Raw genomic sequence first — 25020 nt, 5'->3', positions numbered from 1 at the left:
CTGCTCCTTTCTTCTCTGCTCCTGGGTATTAAATAAACCAATCAAGTACATAGCTATGTTGAATAACTCTGCCTATTCCAAAATTGTGAATTCTCTGCTCCTGGGTATTAAATAAACTAATCAAGTACATAGTTATGATAAGCAGGAATGCCTCTTTCGAAATTGTGAATTTTTTGGCCCCAGGGTCAGGGTTTCTAGTGTTAAGACGGGACTCTATTGATTGTATAGTGAAAATACATTAAATCTTTTGAAAATCGTCTTCTCTGCTCCTGAGTAATAAGCAGATGAACTGCATATATAGCTATGATTAGCAAGGGTCCTTCTTCCAGAATTGTGAATTTCAAGGCCACGGGGTCAGGGGTACCATAGAGGGGGACTATACAAGAAACCTACAGTGTCTTATCCAACATGCATTGGGAGACAAATTCTGTGTCGGAATAGACAGGGTGCCGGATTATACAGTGTAAAGAAACCTGGAAATGGGAACGAAATTAAATGTCGGATTTCACAGTGTGCCGGATTACGCAGGTGTTGGATTAGACAGTTTTAACTGCCAGGTACTTATACAATGTATACTGAAAATGAATTAATTGTTTGAAATCTGCTCCTTGGTATTAATCAGACATTTTTGATAAGCAAGGGTGCCTTTTCAAAAATTGTGAAATGTGTGGACCAAGGGTCAGGGGTTCATTTGTGGTAGGGGCACTTCTGATTATTGCTGAATATTACTGATTAGTTGAAATGCATTTTTTGTTCCCCTACCCTGCCTATGGGTATTAAGTAACCAAAGTAAGCTATTGCTAACTGTATAATTATGATGAACTATGGCACCTCTTTCAAAATTGTGAATGCCATGGCATCTAGGTATTATTTAGAGTACCAGTTTCCTACTGTATCAGAGATACAGGGCGGGGCTTGAGGCGAGAGCGATAGCTCGAGCCGGGCCCCGCACTGTATCTCTGATACAGTAAGAAACGAGTATTCTAAATGACTTGTGACATGACCTTTCCAAGGACCTCACTAATTTACATGCGTATTTGGGTACATACCTCCCAACCAATCAGATGATTTTGCAGAAAGTTGATTTAGTATCCCATTAATTAAGCATTCGCAACTGAAATGCCGAGTGAGATGGACGTGCAGGTATCTATCATTTTAAAATAATTATTTAAGGGATGCATAAATTAATTTGTTCTCCAAAAATTTTATTTAGATTTGATTGCGCAGGATTTTTTTTTCTCTATGCACTTTTTGCTGACTTTTTTTTTTCGGTTTAAGCTACGATTTAATGCAAAACATTTTGATATATAAGAATCATGTGGGAATATTTTTGAAACAAAAATGCTTCGGGAGATCGTAGATTCTGAGAGAAATGTCCGACAATGTCCTCCACCGGTCGTCATATACAAATTGAAATAAGCAGATGAAAGGAAAGGGGGGGGGGTATTTTACGATTATGTTTTCATTAAAATGTAGAGTAACTATAAAAAGGGGAATACAGCACACACTGGTGCCCCCATCCCACCTCCTTTGAGTTTTTTTTTTCTTTTTCGCTTTCGTAAATAATTTTTTTTCCTAATCTTGTATACATACGCTTTTTAATTCGTCAACAAGTAACGAAATGACGCACATAGGTGTTGGTTGATTATAAATATAACCCCACGGAATACGATTTTCCGTTTTTTTTTTTGGAGGGGGGGGTCAAAGTAATAATTTGTGAACTTCCCCACTCCCTCCTTTCTAAAATTTTTGAATCCGACAATTATACCTTTACGTTGTAAAATTTTATTCTTAATTCACCTCAGTTTTTGAGTAAATACTAACAGTTCTATGGCGAATTGAACGATTGGTATGTCTGTATATGGATACAGCTTTCCGTTTATAAACCGTACTGTATCGTTGATATTTTGCAGATACGGTACAGTTTCTGCTCATTTGCATAAGAAATGCCCACAAAAAGTGTTCTGTATCGCAGTTACAGTATGCTTGACTTCAAAGGAAAACTCACCGGGTCATGTCACAAGTATTATTTAGAGTACCAGTTTCCTACTGTATCAGAGATACAGGGCGGGGCTTGAGGCGAGAGCGATAGCTCGAGCCGGGCCCCGCCCTGTATCTCTGATACAGTAGGAAACGAGTATTCTAAATATAACTTGTGACATGACCCGGCGAGTTTTCCTTTGAAGTCAACCGTACTGTAACTGCGATACAGAACACTTTTTGTGGGCGTTTCTTATGCAAATGAGCAGAAACTGTACTGTATCTGCAAAATATCAACGATACAGTACGGTTTATTTTTAGCTATGACGGAAAGCTGTATCTGTATATACAGACACAAAATCGTTCAATTAGCATGATGCATGTAGCACTGTTAGTATTTACTCAAAATTTGAGGTGAATTAAAAATAAAATTTTACAACGTAAATTTATTCGTGTCGGATTCAAAAATTTAAGAAAAGAGGGAGTGGGGCAGTTCACAAATGACTACTTTGAACACCCCCCCTTAAAAAAAAATCAGTGGAAAATAGTATTTAGTGGGGTTAGATTTATATCCAACCAAAACACTATGTGCGTGATATCGTTATTTGTTGATAAATTAAATACAAGTTTACCAAATATCATTTACGAAAAAGAAAAAAATTAAGGAGGGTGGGATGGGGGGGGGACCAGTGATTACTCAGATCCCCTTTGGTTACAATACATTTTATTAAAAACATGAAGTTTTAAAAAAAATATGGATGGGACCCCTTCCTTTCATCTGTTTATTTCAGTTTTGTATATGACGACCGGAGGAGGACATTGTCGGGCATTTCTCTCAGATTACGTTCTCCCGAAGCATTTTTGCTTCAAAAATATTCCTGCACGATTCTTATATATCAAAATATTTTGCATTAATTAAGTCGAGGCTTAAATTTAAAAAAAATGTCAGCAAGAGCTGAATAGAGAAAAAAGCACTAAGTAATAAAATCTAAATTTAATTTTTTTGGAAAACAAATTATATTATGCATCCCCTAAATATTTTTTTTTAAATGATAAATACCTGCACGTCCACCTCACTCGGCATTTCAGTTGCGAATGCTTAAAATGGGATACTACAACAGCTTTCTGCAAAATCAGCTGATTGGTTGAGTGATATGTACCCAAATACGCATGTAAATTAGTGAGGTCATAAGAAAGGTCATGTCACAACTTAAAACATGAACCAAATTCAATCATTGGAAAGTTTGTTGCATGATGCTCAGGTGACCAATAAGGCAGATGGGCATATTGTTATGTTCATAGTAAAGTAAATATACGTTTTTTTATGCCCCCGTAAACGAAGTTTCGGGGGTATATAGTTTTTGTCGTGTCTATCTGTCTGTCTGTCTCTCTGTCTGTCTCTCTGTCTGTCTGTTTGTCCGCAAAAACATTAACCTTTCCCATAACTTTTGATTAAGTGTAGCTATGACTTTCATATTTCACAAGTGTATACCTTGTGACAAGACCTTTCTTTGGGTACCACCAAATTTGACCTTTTGACCTTGACCTTGGAGTTTGACTCACTTTTACATGAAAATTTTAAACTTTTACTTTGGCTATATGTTTTGAACAGTAGACACCAGGACATTTATACTTCACATATGTATTCTTTGTTTAAAGACCTTTCATTGGATACCAACAACCTTGACCCTTTGACCTTGACCTTGTAGATTTTCGTATTTGTGAAAAACTTTAACCTTGACCATAACTTTTAAACGGTAAGGGGTAAGGCTTTCATACTTCATATATGTAATCCTTGTGAGAAGTCCCTTCATTGAATACCAAGAACTTTGACCCCTTGACCTTGACCTTTGAGTTTGACCTACTTTAAAAAAGCAAACCTTGACCATAAGTTTTAAAGAGTTAGGGCTAGTGCTTTCATACTTTACATATTCAATCCTTGTGAAAAGACCTTTCATTTGATAACAAGAACTTTGACCCTTTGACATTGACCTTGGAGTTTGACCTACTTTTAAAAAAATTAACCTTGGCCATAACTTGTGAACGGTTAGGGCTAGGGCTTCCATACTCTACAGAAGTATTCTATATGGCAAGACTTTTCATTGGATACCAATTATCTTGACCTTTTGACCTTGACCTTGGAGATTTTTGTACTTATTGAAAATCTTTAACATTGACCTGCTTTCAAATTCCTTAATTGTTTTCCAGTGAGAATACCCCACTTTTGGTACCAATTAATAAAATTTGCATTGAAGAAAAGTTTAGTCTTTGCTATTTTGCCATACGGGGGCATCAGTGTTTCACAAACACATCTTGTTTTAAACAAGTAAGAGGGGGAGTCCCTATGATCCCTTCACTCACGTTTGTCATTTGTTGTTTTTTTTACGCGACGTTTGATTGCTCGCGTACCAGCAGTTACAGCAACATGAGTTACATTGAAATGGATACTAGTATTTTATAAAATTGGAAGCGAGAGTTAGAGTCTTCGCTTCTGTAAAACACGTATTGCAACAAATATGTTTATGAACATAATCATTACTTTATCATTTTATTGGCCTAACCACAACATACGAGGGTTGTTAGAAAAGTTCGCGGACACATTGGTTTACGGAAAATCTATTGTGTACTGTGAATTATGACCTATGTCTGATTATTAAATTTCTATCTTTTGGTTAGTTTCTATGTTAAAAATTTATTAAAATTTTGAAAATTTACAATGATTTTTACTATGCGGTCATAGGATTCACGGAGCAATCACTTTAAGTTGCGTGAAAACCAACCCGTTAAGATTTTTCAAAGTTCTTAATATCTTTCATTTCTTTACACTTTTGTTGTCTTTTTCTACTTAAACCGTAAGTAGAAATCTTTTTGGCCAGATGATTGTTGACAGCTTAAAGGGTACTTGGACACAGATTTGAAGTCAATATTTTCTCTATAATATTACGACTTATATATTTTAATAGCATTTCACACAAAAATTAATTAAAAATCTTATTTCAGTTAAATGTTATTAAAGCTTCAAATTTTTGCGGGTTTGATTGACTCATTATTGCACTTTCACAAATTTTAACCTTAATCTTAATCCTTAGGAAAAGTGGCAATCTTGTTGTGTATTAATGAGAAATATTAAAACTTTTATCCAGAAAAATAATTTTATTCAGAGTAGAAATGTTAGAAAGGAAAATTCATTCACAAGTATCGTCATTCCGATCTAAGAGAAAATCGAGCACACTCGTGTTATGTACACGGTTTTTTTAAACAGGGCACGAGTTCTGTTTTTGTTGATGTTTACAATTCACCGGGTGCGTTCAGTCGTCACAGTCTGCTTACCATAACTGCACGGACTGCCAAAATATTGTGAGTTTGTTTTGCTTTCAAACATGTCTATTCTGAATTTTCTGCATTATAGTATTAATATTTTTCATTTATACACAACGAGACTGCCACTTTTCCTAAGGATTAAGAATAAAATTAATTTGTGAAAGTGCAAGGATGTGTCAATCAAACCCGCCAAAAAATTTGAAATTTTGATATCTTTTATATGAAATAAGATTTTTAATTAATTTTTGTGTGAAATGCTATTAAAATATATAACTTCAAATCTGTGTCCAAGTACCTTTAAGATATCATATCTGAGAAGCTAAGTTATATCTGAAGGTTAATTTGTTGACCCCTAGACTCCTAAAGCGATCAGGTACGGAAACAAAAAGTTCACCAGGTGGTGACCTCAAACGGGGTTTCTTCAAATCAATAAGAAAATAAAGGAACGGATGAACGATCTGATTTTTATCAGATTGGCTCACAATAGAACACTTCCGAGAATTTTTCTAACAACCCTCGTACATGTATGTATCGATCGAACACGTGTTTACACAGTGTTTACGCAGACTGCCAATTTGATTGGCTATTTATTTATAAAGGGAACCTGTTTTACAGGTATTCGAATGAGCAATAACTGAATAAGACAGTCTCTTTTCACTTTTCTAAAAACATGGACAGTGATCATGGACGTGTCATAATATCATGACAAACAACGTTTTTAAGAAAATTCATACGGAAAAATTTACCACTTCAATGCGCTTCATTGTAAAGAAGTTAAAAAAAAAATTAATTTTACACCAACGCACCTCGTAAATTAACAGTTTATATACAATGAAGCGCATTGAAGTGGTAAAATTTTCCGTTTGGATGAAAAGTTCTGAGTCATGTTTTGAACGTCAATTATAACATAATGACACGCCCATATTTTTAGAAACGACAGAGAAATATTCGTCGTAGTTTTAGGACACCCCATTCATCATGAGTTACACTGAAATGGAGCTTTAAAAAAATTAGAAGAGGGAGTTAGAGACTCCCCGCTTCCGTAAAACACAAATTGCAACGAATATGTACATATTTTTGAACTTATCGTGTCTATTGAAGTTACCACAACACATGTTTCGGTCGAACACGTGTTTACTCGGTGTTTATTTAGATCCTCAATTTGATTGGCTATTATATTTATGGAAAACCTGTTCTACAGGTATTTGAACAAACAAATGGGCGTGTCATAAGATGACAATAAACACTCTAAAGATAGCTCAAAACGTTTCATTCGAACGGAACATTTTACCACTTCAATGCGCTTCATTGTAACGTAAATATTGTACGCAATACGTGGTAAACTATAGTGATCTCGGAAAAAAAAATGGACGTCATGACAACAAAAAATTAATGTACATGTAAAAGAAGAGTTGGTCTCCAAAACAGAGCTAAATAATGTAGCAGTAAAAAAATATATTATTCGATTAGTAATTCTTGAGAAGGATTAAATTACATGACTAGATCTTACCTTGAACATGTGCATTGTCCATTTAAATGGTTGAATAGTCGGGAAAAAAACCGACAGATACATGGAAAAAGCATGCACCCAGTGAAAAAAATGTTGACGACGAGAAAATATACATCTATAGATAGAACATTGCTCTTAACAATATTGATGCTATTTCCTTTCAATTATGGTCATGTTGTGGCTAAAGGTGTGTGTGTGTGTGTGTGTGAGAGGGTATGTGTGTGGGTGTGTGGTTTGACATATATCACCTAATAGACGATTTAGACAAATATATATTAAAATCGACAGAATTCTGACCAGAATAACTAATTTCAGGACTCCAGTTTCTTTTCTGACATGAGTGTGAAACCAAGGAGCACGCGGACGCTAAACATCGAGAAAAAAACTGAGTTTATTTGTGTAAAACTAAATAAAACCCCGCGCAAGCGCGGGGGAAAATGATCCCCCCCTTTTTTTTTTACTGCTAACAGAACTATTCCTTGAAGAATCTTTCAGTTTCTACACAGTTATTATACAAGCCTGCCGAATACTAGTACTTCAAAACCCTGCAGTTAGTTGAGGAACAGAAACGGTGAATTACATGTATAAGATATGTACACTCCCTTTTAATACTTAAAAGAAAATGACGTTTTCTTCTTACATTTTACAAAGCAACTTTATTTTGATATCTGTTGTACTATGTTTCCTGTACTAAGGGTGTTTATTGAAATTGACATTGTCTCTTTACAGGCACGTAGCATCGTTTTTGAAAGTGGGGGGCCAACCAGAGAAAGAAAATTTACTGTGGTAAGAAGTGGGGGGGGGGGGGGGGGGCGACCAACCTTTCAATGGTAATTTTCAATAGTAAAGCCAAAGGTAATGTTATGAAAAAAGGTAGGAGGGGGGCTATTGCCCCCCCCCCCCCCCCCTGTTGCTACGTGCCTGCTTTACACATTGGAAACTTCATTTTAATATCTGTAGAGCTATTTTGTCCATTACTGAGTATACTTCGGATACTGATTCCATTTCCATTAAGGATAAAAGAAGCAAATCTTCATTTAGAAGCATTTTCAAAAAATTAAATTTGCCATAGATTTCCTTCCATATGCATACAGGCCTTTAATACAAAGAAAAGACTGTATGTAGAAAAACCTCTGAAACGCAAACTTTTGATAGCTTTAGTAAAAACTGAAAAATTAAAGTGCACCACTCTTACTATATATATTTTAAAAACAAATAACCATAGTCATTAATCGACATTAATTTGTAAATTTCATTATCATTTAGTTTCAATATAAAAAATATGTTGGGACCCCCCCCCCCCCTATTGCTACGTGCCTGCATTCAAGATGATCTCGATACTTTCTGACATTCTAGAACTTTCAATAAAAAGTGAAATCGGACATAAACGGAAAGGATTTGCTCATTTTGGTTTTTTAATCAGTAATCGCAGCTTATTTCCTTTATATCACTTAAATCAACTTTGATAATTCATTAATGACGTCCATGAAATAATTTTAATGCTAGCTTAATGTCAGTTTCATTAAACACGGCAAGTAACTTAAATCCGCCAACCGGAAACACCACCACACTCTCTTTTATGATATTTCGAGACTGTTTACCGAAAATGAAAGTAGACTTTTGATTAAATTTACGATAATTACTATGCGAGTGAAATCTGAATATAGTTTACGGACATCAACTTATACCTAGTGTATTCCTAGAGCAGTAGGTACGAACTCTTGTGCAGCCGTTTCAGAGTTTATTTGCAAAATTTGTTAATTTATAAGTATAGATTTTGTGGTATCCCAATGAATTGTATAAAGAATTGAATTAAAGCATTTTGAACACAACACGGACTGTTTATTTCTCCAAGAAACATGAGCACTTTACGACAAAAAAAAAATAAATAAAAGAAAAGACACCCGGGTATTGCAATCTGAACATTATTTTATTTATCAATGTCTAAACACAGGCACTTGAGGCTGGAAATTTTTAAATCTGGGGCCGACACACCTTTTTCCTATTTTGGTAGTCTAATATGCACTACTTTGTATCGATAATGTAACTCTTTTGTCTCTATAAGCCGTTTTTAAATATAAATTATTCGACTGATACATATAAAAAGAGTAAGGCTTGCAACTTTTCTTGCCATCCGCCTCACCTCGCACAAACTTTAGCTGCAGAACTGAGCTCTCCATAAAAATAATTAGGCAAACCGGAGAGCTACAGTGCCACCCATTTTCTATCACTCAAATACATAATCAGCCTTATCGGCGGCCGATCTATTTGTGGTTGTGTTTGAAAGTGCATGGGGAAATGAGTTCAGTAATCTTAAATGACAAACGTATAAGAGCATGAGTAAAATGTTTTAAAAAATTGCTTTAAACTAAGTATTAATTGTTGTTATGATGTTTAAAATTCATTTGTACTACTTCTCAACAGATAATTTATGATTTTTGGTTAAACAAAAAGAGTTTACAATAGGTACTCCTCAGCTTGCAAGCTCCAGACAGCTCAGCATTTATACGTTACGCTACAACTCCATATCATCGCTGTCACAGACTTTGAAAGTTGATGCTGAGATAAAACTTCTACTTAAACAACATATGCAGGGAAAACTAAAGGTATTATATAGACGAAACTGAAATATACTGCATTATGATATAATATACTTTTGCTTTTTTTTTTAAAGATAAGAATATTGCTAAATGCAGCCTACTCTACAGACACCGGACATTATGGAGAGAACTAATATAGGCCGTTGGCCTGCTGTTCAATCCATGTTCATTGTATACTTCTTTGTGTATATATTATGAATAAAATATACTTCTTAAACGTATACTAGAAACTGGACATTATCACGTGCCAAAGATCTGGGGTATTCATCTTGAGAGGTCTTCATCTTCATTTTGATGGCAATAAATTCTTATCATTTATCATTGGCTTTAGTATATCGATGAATCCATTTGATGAGCAGATGCACCAGAATTTCTATTTAATTTTTTTAAGTTATTTTTTTGTCTGAAAAAAAAAACAAAACATGACCACCATTTCAGCTTTGAATGTCTTGTGCTTTCCTTGCATAGTTGCTTTTATGAAATGCTAGATTTTGTTTGCGACCGATTTGATGCTTTGCATCAATTTTACTTGTATGTTCGTCTGCTACAGAAAGAAAGAAATTACGTCACGTAGGCCTACGGTCAATGTGGCGTTTGTAATAAGAAAACTGGTATTCATAAGAAACATAAAAAATGGAAATGTATATGGAACGCCGGGACTGTCTTATATGAGGATTAAACAGTATATGCAGTGCTTCCTTCATTATACGCGGTACTATTTTAATTATATGAAGTATAGTTTCTACATTATATCGTGTACAACTTCCATGATATGCAGTACTTCTCTCATATGTACATCTATCATAATATAAAGTGCTTTTAACATTATATGCGGTAGTTCTTACTATATGTAGTAAACACAACAATATATTTTATACTTCTCACAGTATATATAGTATATTCATCATTATGTGTAGTATTTCTGTTATTATGATGATGCTGATCGTTAAATATCATGTCCAGTCCAGTATTCCGTGCGGTACATTTTGCATTTCGTTATGATGTAGACACAGTATTATATGCGGTGCTTTCTTCTTTATGATGATGATCTTTTGGAAGCTACCTTTCTGAACCCCCTTGTTATATTTAGAAAGTTTTACTTTTTTCGTTCTTAGATATGAACATTCTTCATGATTTTGGGTTATCAATAATAATTGGGAATCAACCACACGTAAGCGGAATAATCATGCATGTACCACACAATAGTTATCCCTATATCATTATTTATTTTTGAGGCTACTTTTTTCTTGATTTAGCATATAAATTTAATATCCTTGCAAATTCCAAGGGGGGGGGAGGGGTGTTCTGACCCCCCATCCCCTCTAGATCCGCGCATGTTTAGTTGTTTATAAAGAGGGCATACACAAAGAAAAAAAATGATGTTCATCTTCAACAACGGAACATAATCTGCCAACCTCTGTCTTTAATTTGTGGGCACTTATTCTCAATCGAGTCAAAAAAGAACAAAGATTCTTGGAATTGGAAAAATTTAAGTATGGTTGAATTTCAAGCTTGTTTAGATTTCGTTGACTTATCAACTGGATTTATCCCTACATTAATTAAAAAGGAATTTCGAAGTCATGTCGATACTTCAGTAGTTTACAACGAGGGAGAGAGATCGAGATCATATCAACACTTCAGTAGTTTACAAAGAGAGAGAGAGATGCACTTATTTATTAAAATATTTTTATCATTCCATTGTATTAATTGTTATACTATGGTGTATAAAAAATGACTGATATTCACTGTCTTTAGCTAAACTATATAAATGATATGTATCAGGAAAAGACATAAGATTTTGAGAGCAGACATTACACGCACGTAGCAACACCCTCCCCCTTTTCTCAAACATAACTTTTACTATTGAAAATGATCAATGTTTTTTTTTTGGCTTGTCCACTTTCTTCAGGCAAGTTATCTTTTTCTCCGGCTGACCCCCCCCCCCCCACTTTCAAAAACAATGCTACGTCACCTTATTGAGTCATGTTTAATCCTCATGTACGACAGTCCCGGCGTTCCATAAATGTACCTGAATCACTGGCTCTGAGTTAATGCCTGATCTTAGAACATGAGGATCAGATTACCCTAAATCATCTTCACTAGCCTAGGTTTTCTGTTCCACTATTCTTCTAAAAAATCTTGGCTTATCGTTCTACCAAAAGTCGGAATGTCACGTGATCTGTCAGACGTTTCAAAATGTACCACAATTGCACAGATTATGTCATTGACAGAATTAAATAATATGTCTAGAAATAAAATAGTTTTCACAACATGGCATAATTTTCAATGACGCGCTGGAGCGCATTATGATATACTGTATGACATTTGTGTGCAATTGTCAATCATAACGCCACTTTATGTTTACTGAAAATCTTTGTTAATTTCTAAACGGAACACAATGGTGGGGCGTGACATATTGTTGGAATGTATAAGAATACATGAAAAATCTTATAGGGAAGCAATATATTTTTTTGACAAAATGTATTATATTTAACTGTATACAGGAAGCTTTGGTGCTGGTTTGTGTCGAACTAACTGGAATTATAAATATATGAGTTTAAAAATATTTATAAGCTTAATTCTTTTTATAGTATTTTAATAAAAAAGCGAAATATTGATAAAAACGTGACTTTATAATAAAATATTTAACTCACTAATCGAAAAATAAGTACAAAAATTTTTGAATTCAAAAATTCTTTTTCTGCAAGGATTCTGAGTTTATTGCGACTTTGATGAATCATCAAGTTTTTACCCATGTAATAGATCAATTATTGCACTTAATAATACAAATAATTAAAGAAAAACTTCTTTAATCTTACTCGACAAAATAAAACTGGCTTCAGTACATATTTTTTTTCAAAATTGTCCTTTGTACATGTTTTTTGCTTTTCATTAAGGTTCATTGAAACTCTGATAAGAGAGATAACTCTTAATGACATAAATGTCTATCATTCCTTTATAAATCCTCTTGATAAAACAAACATAAAATATGGAAGCAAACTACAAGATGATGGTAATTAAAACGCAGGTACATACACACAAAGAAACAAAAACAACAACAACAAAATTAACAAGGGTCCCATGGATTACAACGTTCACCTGAGTTACTCAATTCAAACGGTTAATTTAGAAAAATCTTCAAAGATGTTTATGTTCCCAGGAGTGTCACCCCATTGAAAAAAGCTGTCTTAAATCTGGGGGGTACTGAATCTCCACCATAGGAAAAATTTCAATATCAATGTGAGTAAAATCGCTAAAATAGCCGTGTAATTAAGAAAACGACAAATATTCTCCTGTGCGTTCATACATTATATGCATAAACTGGATTTTAGACAACTTTTAAGTACAGCTATTTATAAGAACCAGGCAGAAATGAAAATAAGTGATTCATGATAGTGATAGATTTTTAAAAAACTATCATATTTACATTAAGATGCATAAAACTAAATACTTGATCACAGTTAGAAATGGATTTCATGCATAGTTGATTAAAAAATGAATTCAATATATACTGAAACAGTCAACAGTATCCATTGAAAGGTGTCTGTACGTGCAGGTGATTTTTTAAGAAGGCCCGCACTCTCCTTGAATGTGAATTATAAAATATTGAACATCTAGTATCAAAGAGTAAAAAACAATTAAAAAACCCATGGGTTATTTTAATTACGAATAGAAATTGTGATTTTAAATTATGTAAAAACATGAAATTCTAGTTATCTCCCTTGGCACTCTCTAGTAAAAGGAGTTGGAAAGAGTGTATTTAACTCTTCAATTTAGAAGGTGGGGATTAAGAAATGTGTGTGATTTCATCTTCATTTTGGATATGTTTTGACAGTTTTCATACATCCAAGGGGCATGTAAGTCTAAAATATTATTAGAAAAATATAAGCCTAGGATAAAAATAATAACTGCCTGCAATTTGCTTAATTTTATTTGACAAAAACAAAATTTTATTTCCTAAACATGCTAAATAAAAACAGAGTTTGAGTGTTTTGAAAAAACTAACATGTTTAACAATAACATCAAAACTACTTAAATTCAGTTAATTTTGGGAAAATATTTAATTTTGTACTGGAATTTGAACACTAGCTCGCTGCTGGGGATTACAGTATGATCAGTATCTCTCCTTTCCGTCGATACTCCCTTATTACTGCAATATACCCCAGTCGACCGGAAGAAGTCCTCGACCTCAGCATACATGAAGTCATAGCAAGAAGCAGTGAAAGTCATAGCAGAGATTGGATGGAGCATAATTTTTTTCTATGTCTCGGCGCCTCTATGGATGTCATATTTAGATCAGGTATTTATTATTTAATACATAACACAGACTTATATCTAAACAAAGACACTATTGGCTATTTTTGTTTCCGCTTTCAGGTTAAAAAAATATAGGGTAGGTAGGTAGGTATGCAAATTTCTTTTAAAATTTTTTTTTTTTTACTTCTTTAATCAAAACGTGTATAGAAGTACATGTAACGTTAATGACAAAAGAAATGGTGTTTTCAAGCATTTCTGTGACTTAAACTTATAATAGAAAGGTGACTCAAACTTCTTCCTGTCTTGAAAAGCTTGCAAAATTGGAGACTATGATTCCCTGGGTGAAATATTGCACTTCATGGGACAAAAGCATTTAAAAAAATTTTAGGGTCGGAACAATAAATTAGGGTCGGTCGGGAAAGCGGAAACAAACATTTAAGCCCGACTGTTAGTAAAAAGTATCTGTCCTGCTAAAAATCTACCAGCCTGAGGAAATAATTGTCTTTTGTAAAATTGATTTTTGAAACTAGAGGTACTGATAGCAATGAGCTCACTGAATGATACCCCCCTGCCTCCGATATGAATATAATAGTGTCCATGTTTTGCTGTAGGAAAGTATTATATTAATAATGCCATACTTTCGTATAATACCACTATTTTTTTTGCCTAATTTTACTCTTAAACACACGAAATCTCAGGAGCTTCTGGGGCTTTGCCCCCTGGACCCCCTTCATTCAAACTATGGTATGACTAACATACGACTGTACTTTGGAGTATCACTATCAAGACCCCTTGCCTGAACAAAGTTATCCACCCCCCCCCCTTTTAATCACAAATCCTGTACTGCTCATGATACCATTAGTTGATCTGGAAGCGATAAATCACATTAATAAATTTTAATTAATGAAAACTTTAAACAAGTCCAGCGTGGCATCAATTTGTGCAAATTGGTAAGACCACAGCAAAATTTGTGCGTATCGGGCGGTCAGGCGCACTGTTATTTCAAACACTGTTTTCGGAATGGCCAATGGGTCCTTCTTAAAATCGTGAATATTTAATTAAGCCCATAAAAAAAATCAGATGTTATGGCAAAACCATAATTACTATTTTCTTATTCATGTAATCAAAATGTAAAATTGTGCCCTTTGAAACTCTATATTTTCAAACTTATATGTGTACATGTATGATATTCTATAATTGCATTTACTTTTATTTGAATTATAGATAAGGGTGAGGAGTCCTACAAAATTTAATTGACAAGCAAAACAACTAATAAAATACTATTATGGTTTTATCAGTTGAAACGGGGGATGGGGTGTAAACCTCCCAAAAGAATCTTTAAAAAAAGCCATAAAACCCTATCCGGGGGGGGGGGGGGGCTCCCAAATATTCCTACAAGCAAATATATACACACATAGAAAAGAGAGAGATTTATAAATATGAGAGCACATAAAATATGCATGGGTTTCTGCCAATGTTTTCGTCTAATTTAGAATTAAAACTAATAGTATAAATTCATAATGATTTAACTAGTACATGGGGGAAGTAAATAAATATTTAATTATCAATAATTCAAAAGCTAAATGGTTAAATAAATGTATGCATTCTCTTGTCATATGATGAATTTCATGATTTGTTATCATTTCAGATGCAATCTGAGCCTTGTTCTGAATTTCAAAATCCCCTTGGACAACACCTGCACAGCTGAGATAATGTAAAAATTGAGGACCACTGTCACCAAGAAAAGATAATCAATTCAACTAACGTTAGTGTTATATATACTTTATATTATTTATGTATCATTAGATAATTTGGTATTTTGTGTTGACAACTTCCGTTTTTTTTTTTTAATTATCATTACGAACATTCCTTTTTGTTTAGCAATCAAGGACCTTCTGACTAAGGGCTGAATTATAGTGAACACTGCCATTCAGAGACTTTGAAACAGGTATTTCTTTTGATCTTGATTCTCTGAATTTTTTTTAGCTCACCTGAGTTGAAGGCTCAAGTGATCTTTTCTGATCAAAGTTTGTCTTTTGTCTGTCATCGTCATTCTTCAAAGGGAGAGAATTGCAAAATTTAATAGCATTACTGATATCTTCTCAAGAACCAATGGCCCAGGAAATATGAAACTTATGTGGAACCATTGTCGGGTAGTGTAGATTCAAATTTTTCAAATCATGAACCCCAGGTGTAGGACGGGGACATTAGGATGATCAAAGTTTAACATAGGAATACATAAAAGAAATATTTTAAAATCTTCTTCTCGGATACACCAAGCCTTGATTGGTACTATTTATATGGAAGCATTTTCAGGTGTTGTAGATTCAAGTTTGATCAAATCATGACCCCAGGGATAGGGTGGGACCACAAAGGCCAATCAAATTTTTTACATAAGAATATAGAGAAAAAATCCTTTAAAATATTCTTCTAAAGAACAGAAAAGCCAGTAAGTTATATATACGCATCATGGACACGGAAGCATTTTCTCGTAGTGTGGATTTGTTCAAATTATGACCAACCCCCCCCCCCTCCAGGTATAGGTCGGGGCCACAAAAAAAGTTCCAACTTGTAGAGAAATTAAAACTCACAGTTAGCCAAAAATAAATACCCCGTAAGCATCCTTAGTGTAGATTCAGTTATGTTCAATCAATCCCTCCCTCCCCCTCTCTCTCTCTCCCTTAGAGGGAGATGTCATATGCATTTAAGCATTTCAAAACAAAGCTGATTTTTAATCTTTATCCAAGCCAGGTGAGTGATGTGGCCCTGGGTATCTTGTTAAATCATTTATCTACACATATATGTACAACTCGGTTATAACAAACTAGGAACTGTAAAAGTATTCGCTATATATATCAATAATTCATTATATCCATATTTGTAATTTGTGAAATTTATATAGTTGGGGATCCGAGAAGACTTCACTATATCTGTGAATTCACAATGTCCACGTCTTTGTACTAAACAAGTTGTACTGCAGTTACATGTATGTGGAAGCCAAATAGGAGTAAAAGATGTATCATTGTAAATGTAACACAGTGTGATCTTCATTATTTTGTTCAATCTATTCAGTGGTTTCTTTGAATATTGGAAACTAAAATCAGTAGAAAGTTAAAAATCAAAATTTGTAAAATTCAGCATATCTAAACAGAATTTTTGTCGTTGAAAAAGACCCTTTTCAGATGAGCAAGGCTGTAATAATCATACTAATATTCTGAATCAAATAACAGCTAACTATTTGAGGCAAGGATGGGGTGAGGTTAAAGAAGGGGTTACATCACTTGAAAATTTAGAGAAGAATTGTAGAGCTGAGGTTTTTCTCAAGAACAATAGGGCCAAATTGTACCAAACTTGGCAGGGCTAAGACACCATACAAGGGGTGATAATCAAGAAAAGAGAAAAATAGAGAGCCACTGGGTCAGAAAAGCTGAAACTTATGTTAAAGCATCCAGGGATTAAGTGTAGATTCTAAATTGTTTAAATTATGTCCCCCTCCCCCTAAGAATATAGGCCTTAACCACAATAGGTATTACAAGTAGGAAAATCTGGTGTAGAACAGAATGACCAGTTACTCTGGTGAGTGTTATGGACCATGGTCTTCTTGTATTCATGATCATGTTCATAGAGAAAACGAACCTTAGCTTCTCTCTTCCTTCAACAGCAACAAGAAAAAATTGATTAATGGAATGCCTATTTTCATTAACAGATTTCAAATTTTGAATTATATTTTTTCCAGATTGATGAATCAACCACATGCACTATGTCAGAGGAATCTAGCTGGAGCACCTATTTAGCAGCCAGGACACATAGATGTACCTGTACTGTTGATACAGAAAATCTCAACGGCACATTTCTAAATGATGGCTAAAAAACTCTAATAAAGACACTTTCAGTTTAAAACTTTTTGAAAGAAATCCAGACCAGAAACAAAGGATATTGATTTTTAAGCTCCTCCAAATGTAAAAGGGGTTTTATTGAAACCAAGACCAGGATATACCCAAGGATATTTAATATTACACCCCTTCAACATAAAATTTTGAATTTTAGTTTCCCTATCTAGTCAAGAACATGGATTTTTTGACATTTGATACACTTTATAATGTTATATTTACATTTTTTCGAGATTTCTTTACTGTAAACTATATATTTCAGCAAAAAGTACATTTACAGATGATTATTCAAAAAATTGCTTTAAAAATACAATTGAAATATTTAGATCATGTCTCATAAATGCTTAATCACAGTTACCACAGAAACAAAATATTTGTTTAAAAAAAGTTAGGTACAAAAAAATGTTGTCTTTCAATATTTTAGCTAATGGCCACGCATACAGTTTTCTTCATATAAGCTAATCACATTGGCCAAATTGTATAGGCAAATACAATATTTTTGGAGATATTGTCATGGTAACCAGATACAAATCACAAAAGCATATTAAAAAAAATATATTTTCATGCATTTACAATAAACTGTGAAAATAATACATGTATGTTTGTCAATAATTATTTTGTACTGTATGGAGATTTTGTAAAGACAATTAAATGTATTTAAAAAGGCATTGCCAGAATAATTTGTTACCATGGTTTCAAATACATGTATTTATGAGAAATCCACTGGTTTTATCTAATATTTGTAAGGTTTAGGAGAACATTTTCTATCTTATATTATGATTTTTTTGTGCTTGTGGTATTTTTTCCACAACATACTCTGAAAATGATGTATTTTGGCATTTTCTTGAAAAATGGATTTTTGTGATATTCTGTTGCCATGGTTACAGAATATTTTTGAAAAACCTGATAATGGTTTTGTTTTGTTATATTAGAATTAATAATGTGGTCTTTCTATCCCATGCTTTAAGTTTTTCTTTAACATGTGGGTTTTTTCTAACTATGCTCTTAAAAATGGTTATCATTGTGAAAAATGAATTTTTGTGACATTTTGTTGCCATGGCAACAGAATATTACTTAAAAACCCATGGGTTTTATTTAATTTTATTGAAATTAAGAAAGTTCTCTTTCTATTCCACATTATCAGATTTCTTTAACATGTGGCATTTTTTCTTACTATGCTCCTAAAAACGGTTATTTTTGTGAAAAATTGAAAAATGAATTTTTGTGACATTTCGTTGCCATGGTAACAGAATATTACTTAAAAACCCATGGGTTTTATTTAATTTTATTGAAATTAAGACAGTCCTCTTTCTATTCCACATTATCAGATTTCTTTAACATGTGGCATGTTTTCTTACTATGCTCTTAAAAATGGTTATTTTTGTGAAAAATGAATTTTTGTGACATTTTGTTGCCATGGTTACAGAATATTATTTAAAAACCCATGGGTTTTATTTAATTTTATTAAAATTAAGAAAGTTCTCTTTCTATTCCACATAATCAGATTTCTTTAACATGTGGGATTTTTTCTTACAATGCTCCTAAAAATTGTTATTATTGTGAAAAATAAATTTTTGTGAAATTTCGTTGCCATGGTAACAGAATATTTTTAAAAAACCCATGTGTTTTATTTAATTTTATTAAAATTAAGAATGTGCTCTTTCTATCCCATGTTATCAGATTTCTTTATCATGCGGGCCTTTTTCTTAATATTCTTCTAAAATATGATGGATTTGAAGAAATATTGTGAAAAGTGAATTTTATGAAATGACCTATGTTAAATTGAAATTCAGCACCTTTAATAAATCCTATATTATTTTATCCTTATGGTAATCATTTATCATTTTGTATGTACTTCTCAGGAAAAAAAAATTTATTTATGGTACTATTATCAAAAAAGCTCTGTTCCTGTGTTCAATAATAGCTAAATTCACATTTTTTTCAATCTTTTGCTTGGTTGCCATGTGCATTTACATGGTGCATTGTTTCCATGGCAACAAAGGCTGGCCAAAAAAATTATGTTGTCCAATGATGTTCCTTTGGTCCATGAAGCAACATATTAAAATTTTGTAAAAATCTGAAGTGGTCATGAATCACCCCCTGCCTGGTTCTTACAAACAGCTGTACTTAATTGGGATCGGCAAATTTAATTTAATGTTCTATCGTGGTTCTTTGAAAGATTTCCTTACATTTCTTATATTGTTCCTTGCAAAACTTTTATTTCATTTGCCCCATCTGGAACCATACATGTACTTCGAATAGTAAAGATTTACCTCAATAAGCTTTCATATAATGCCCATCTTGTCCAGTGATTCTTGAGCAAGAGATTTCTAAATTATTTTTAAAAAATATTTCAACACAAAAATTATTCTTTGTATAATTTGAAAAAATAAATGAAAATGAAAATCCCATTTCTGTCTTTTCTTGATTATCCCATTGAAAGGGGCCTTGGTTCGTTACTTGAACAATTTAGAATGCGAAATATTCGTGAAACCTCTACCACGGCCAGACAGACGGAGTCGAACAACTGGTGATCAAAAACGCTATCAGCTTTCAACTCAGGTAAGATAAAAGGGTGTTAATGTTTTTATGTAAGATAAATCAAGTCTTGTCTTTTTACTCTACTTTCACTTTTTAATACGTAGGTACACTGTTCTGGGCTCTGGAGAAGGAGGTAGTTCAGGGATCTCACGTTCTCTCTCAGTTTCTCTTTCATTTTCTCTTTCAGTTTCTCTTTCTTTTTCTTTTTCACTTTCTAATTGCAATTGATACGTAAATAATGGCAACGTCATTGGTACATGTAAGTTGGGTGCTCTGGGATCCTGACCCTCTTCTGGAACAGTGTAAGGTTCAGCAGGTCTTCCATTGTAGTAGAAGTTGTAGGTTTGATGTACTGGATTCTGTTTATCCTCAGGAGCCTCGTTCTGATTACGACGAGAGCATGCCTAAGAATAGATGCATGTTTGAAGATCGTTATGAGTAAGGATTTATTTGCAACTATATTATTTTGTAATTGTGAAAAAATACAATATTTAAGAAACATCTATTTCAATCTGTTTTTACTTACAAAATATCCTTGCTAAGAGATCAATTCTCTCAAATGTATTCTTGAACGTGTAAATCAAAAATTGTAACTTATGAATAATATTATTCCAAATGTCTTAACATCAGTGTCAGGCTCCATAATAAAACGATCCAAATTTACTAGTATTTAAACATTAGCCATAAATTAAACTTCTCAGCAATCAATAAAATAAAAAAAAACAAAATTTACGTAGATTATTTAGTAGTACATGTATCATGAATTTTGAATGAATGATTGGTTCGTTCTATAGTTATTTATACATCTATAAACCATACCTCTGACCGCCTCCTTTTCTCTGAAAATACCCGTTTCAATTGTCGGTTATCATTTTCAGTGTGTTCAAATTGCTTTATGGAAAAGCAGCATCCCATGATGTTGATTTTCTAGCCCAAAACTACAGTCAAGCAATTAAAGAATGGATAAAATATTAGTTTTGTCTATTGCTGAAAAAAAAAATTACATCACTCATTTCACTGAGGTTTTAAATTTTATTGAGTGAATCAAAGTTTGATAAATACTCTAGATTTCTTATTTTTCGTGAGTACTTATTATCGCGAAAAGCCTTTTCAACGTCAAATGGCGAGAATAATAATCCGCGAATGGTTGGTTTATCAAGAGATTTAACATCGTTTATAGCACTATAAAAATAAAAGCGAGTAATTTTATTTCGCGAGTAGTGCTTCTCGCGGAATTACGCGATAATTAATTCCACGCGTATATTTAGGAATTTGCAGATTCTTCAATTCATTTAAATTATAAAATGTCAAATATATTTGTTTTATATACGTAAATATCTTATTACAGTATTCAAGATACGTTTTATTAAGATGGATTTACCTGTTTTTGAATCACACTGTGCTTTTGCCACAAAAATGAGATGAACTAGACATTCTTTTGTGTTGGATGAGGCTAAACATAAGCTTTTTTTGGCATCTAAATACAAACTGGTAATTCTTCCTGATAAAGTCTCCCTTTTATATACTTTTACATTGGCAATGATTGCATGGTAAATTCTAAATTGATAATTAAGGAAATTATTCAAAAATAACTAAAGGAAAATAGAGAGGAGGAATTATGTTAAAAGAATTCAAGACGATATGAAAATTTTAGTTTGTAAAAGGAGAAGATTTTGGTAACGAATAATGATTGATCTAAAAGAAAACTATAAATATTATAAATAAGTAGAGGTCATACATATGAGACCTTCCTTCGGATGAGGCCATTCAAACCGAGGTCCTGTGTCGCAGTAGGCGTTGACACAAAAAGATCTCTCATTGCTCCATGGCCTTGAGTGCCGAGTATAGGTTTAAAATTGATAGCCCTCCAAGTTTCATTCATTCTTTTCATTCATTCTTTCTTTATTTGCTCAATTTTGAGATTCATGAGCATTCAACAATACATATTGAAAAGACAAAAGGTAACTTCACATAAGTGCTTATTATTTACATGCGTGCAAAATTATATTTTAAAATGAGCTTAAGCTCGGAGAAATTAACTTGTACGTTTTCGACAGAGTTAATGCACAGGGATTAGAAATGTCTGGTCCATTTAAGAGAACGTCGTTGTCTTTCTGTGATACGCCGCTGCCACATCTCTTATACATAACGAAAGTTGAAGATATGGAGTTCTGTTGCGTCACAGTCCGAGAGTGTTAGACATCTGGCACCGAGCAGAAACAAGTACATGTATAACTCATTTCCAGAGAGTCCTGAAAGATCGGCGCCTAGCGTAGTGCCGTAGTATTCGAGGGACGTTCAATAAATAATGTCATCAGCTCGATGACATACAAGATAGAAATCATATGCCATTAAGCTTGACTTTCTCTAATTATTGAATCTTCATTTTAATTAGTTGATAACAGTTTATGTGACCACTTTTCATCACATAGTTCCATTAAATCATAGGATCTGCCATATTCCAGTATACGAAGGGTCATACTCAAAAATGTGTTCCAAAAACAATTAGAAATTGAATAAAAATGTTACGGACATGTGTTTTACTTAATAGAGAATATTTTAGTTTAATTATTAAGACTAAATCTTAGAAAAGCGTTTTTTGTTTCTTTCCGAGCACCGATGACATTATTTATTGAAAGTCCCTCGTAGGTTTAAAATTGGCAGTTCTCCACCGGCACGTTATGACGTCTCCATATGAGTGAAAAATTCTCGAGATGTACGTTAAATAATAATCAATCAAACAAATAAACGATCACTATGAAACTACGATCAACTAGCTTTCTGATAAGTTGATGTGACAGGAAATTAATTCTATATAGTAAGCATTTTGTAAAGTCTATGATCGTTATTATAACTTTGATGACAAATATCGTGTGGATGTATTTTGGCTGAGGTATTTCATATATTTTATAAGTGCTATGTTTTATACTATACTTTACAATGGATCTGTTTTCCTGATCAATATATAGGGCTCAAGGCGGGTTTTGACCGATCAAGAGGGGATGATTACTGGCCCAAGCTTAAGGCACCTGATCCCACTTACGTGGAGACACGTCAATACTGCAGCTGGTAGTGGAAACTTAAGTCTTTTCACTAAATATAGAAGATATTTTTCTCATATTCAAAATTATTTTATTGGATTTTCAAAGTTCGTTTATATTTAGAGTAGTCCTTTGACAAAATATAGAAGAAAATTTTCTCATACTCAAAAATAATTAAAGCGAATCTTTAAATTTGTGGATTAATTTTACTTTTTTAGATTCTCGTCACGATCCAACACTAACAATACAAACTGAAATTCTGATATCCTCTTGGCTTAATTTTAAACATTACTGCATTCTCTCTCCTTTCCAAGTTATTTTTGAATAATTTCCTTACTTTGTTGGATATTCTGAATTTATCACGTGCACGCATTCATTGCACCATATAAAAAGGGAGACTTGATCAGGAAGAATCGCAAGTTAATCTGTATTTACATGCGAAAAATCTTATAGCCTATTACAAAGCAACAAAATGTTTAGCTTGTTTAATGTTTGTGGCAAAAGAACGTCGTTGTGATTTAAGAACAGGTAAATCTCTCTTAATAAATACAAAACATTTCAAGGGAAATGAAATATAAAAATAAATTTATGACTAACTCTTTGGTTTACAAAAATAAAATGTAAAAAGTTGATGATGTAAATCTTTTTTTCAGCTATAGAACAAACATTGACGTTGAAATATTTTATTCATTCTTAAGCTCCTCAACGAAGGCGTTTTTTGTTTAAATAATCATCATGGGATGCTGCATATCCGTAAAGCAATTCGAGCACACTGAAAATAATGATCGACAATTGAAACAGGAATTTCCAAAGAAAAGGAGGCGGTCAGAGGTATTATTCAGATGTACATGTAACTTTATTTCAATGTAGAACATTTTGTAGGGAGAAGAATTGTATTTAATCAAAGTTCTTCCCCTTTATGGGAAATATTTTAGTCAAAGAGGACTCCTTGTAATCAAAGTTATGTTGATAACGATTATAAAACATGTTTATGATGTCATGATAAGTCAGAAAGTTAGCAAGAATTCTTGAAACGAACTTTTTAATCTTTCAAAATTCATGATACTAATGACTTTCTGCTTCAAAATATTGGTGTTTTGTGTTTGCGTACTAGATTGATTATTATTGTTTAACGTCGAGTCGGCAATATTTCAGAGAATTGTTTGCTTAGAAGTTTAATGATTAATGTTTAACTAATTTTGAAATGTTTATTATTAGGCGGGCCCGGCCTTGATATTTCTGAAAGATAAACAAAAGTGTAATACTAGTATATTCATAATTACGATTTGTAATTTGCACATTTACACTAAAAAAATCATTTGAAAGAAGCCACAGTATACACAATGTTACTGTTCTAGCAGAATATAAGAATAAATGTTTCTTTAAGATTTTATTGCAATTAAAGTATAAAATTGGAATATTCCATAAATCCCTTTCCAATAACAATCTTCAAACCCTTTTTCTTAGGCACACTCTCGTAATAAGTATGAGGACCCCGATGATAAACCAAATCCAGTACATCAAACCTACAACTTCTACTACAATGGAAGTCCTGTTGAATCTTACACTGTACCAGGAGATGGCCAAATTCCCAGAGTTCCTGTAGATGGTCAAAATCCCAGCGTTCTAGTAGATGCCCAAAATCCCAATGCACCCAGCTTACCAATGACTGTTCCACTTTTTAAATATCGACTCCTTTTAGATGCTCTAGAAGCAACGATGCGTGAACTTCGCATTCTACAGAATAGAACGGTAACAGAAACCATACGGATTGAAAAGTGAAAATAGAGTGAAAACAGAACGTTAACAGAAACCATACGGATTTAAAAGTGATAACAGAGTGACAGACTGTACTTACATAAAAGCTTCATATGCATAAA

At 33.2% G+C, this 25020-nt stretch overlaps 2 protein-coding genes and 1 long non-coding RNA gene across 4 annotated transcripts; 2 read left to right on the top strand and 1 right to left on the bottom strand.

The window, feature by feature from the left end:
- The first annotated feature begins 13462 nt into the window (after positions 1-13462).
- LOC134261285 (uncharacterized) lies at positions 13463-17800 on the top strand. Of its 2 annotated transcripts, none has more exons than XR_009990792.1 (4): positions 13463-13711; positions 15317-15382; positions 15550-15616; positions 17405-17800. It is a non-coding gene; the product is annotated as an uncharacterized LOC134261285 (long non-coding RNA). The 2 variants fall into 2 exon arrangements; XR_009990791.1 differs by having other exon boundaries at positions 15317-15433.
- A 2385-nt stretch (positions 17801-20185) lies between these two features.
- LOC134261492 (E3 ubiquitin-protein ligase BRE1A-like) lies at positions 20186-21033 on the bottom strand. Its single transcript, XM_062743932.1, has 2 exons — positions 20919-21033; positions 20186-20503 (listed from the first exon to the last, which is right to left on the bottom strand). Exons 1-2 carry the CDS (start codon positions 21012-21014, stop codon positions 20186-20188), a joined length of 414 nt encoding a protein of 137 aa, XP_062599916.1. The 5' UTR covers positions 21015-21033.
- Positions 21034-23855: 2822 nt separating this feature from the next.
- Positions 23856-25020, top strand: LOC134261275 (uncharacterized). Its single transcript, XM_062743718.1, has 2 exons — positions 23856-23971; positions 24608-25020. Exons 1-2 carry the CDS (start codon positions 23876-23878, stop codon positions 24920-24922), a joined length of 411 nt encoding a protein of 136 aa, XP_062599702.1. The 5' UTR covers positions 23856-23875; the 3' UTR covers positions 24923-25020.

Source organism: Saccostrea cucullata, unplaced genomic scaffold, assembly GCF_032062105.1.
Source record: "Saccostrea cucullata isolate Sc308-1 unplaced genomic scaffold, CSIRO_AGI_Scuc_v1 ctg356, whole genome shotgun sequence".
Classification (NCBI taxonomy): domain Eukaryota; kingdom Metazoa; phylum Mollusca; class Bivalvia; order Ostreida; family Ostreidae; genus Saccostrea; species Saccostrea cuccullata.
The sequence above is the reverse complement of the archived record's forward strand: the minus strand, read 5'-3'. Positions and strand labels throughout refer to the sequence as shown.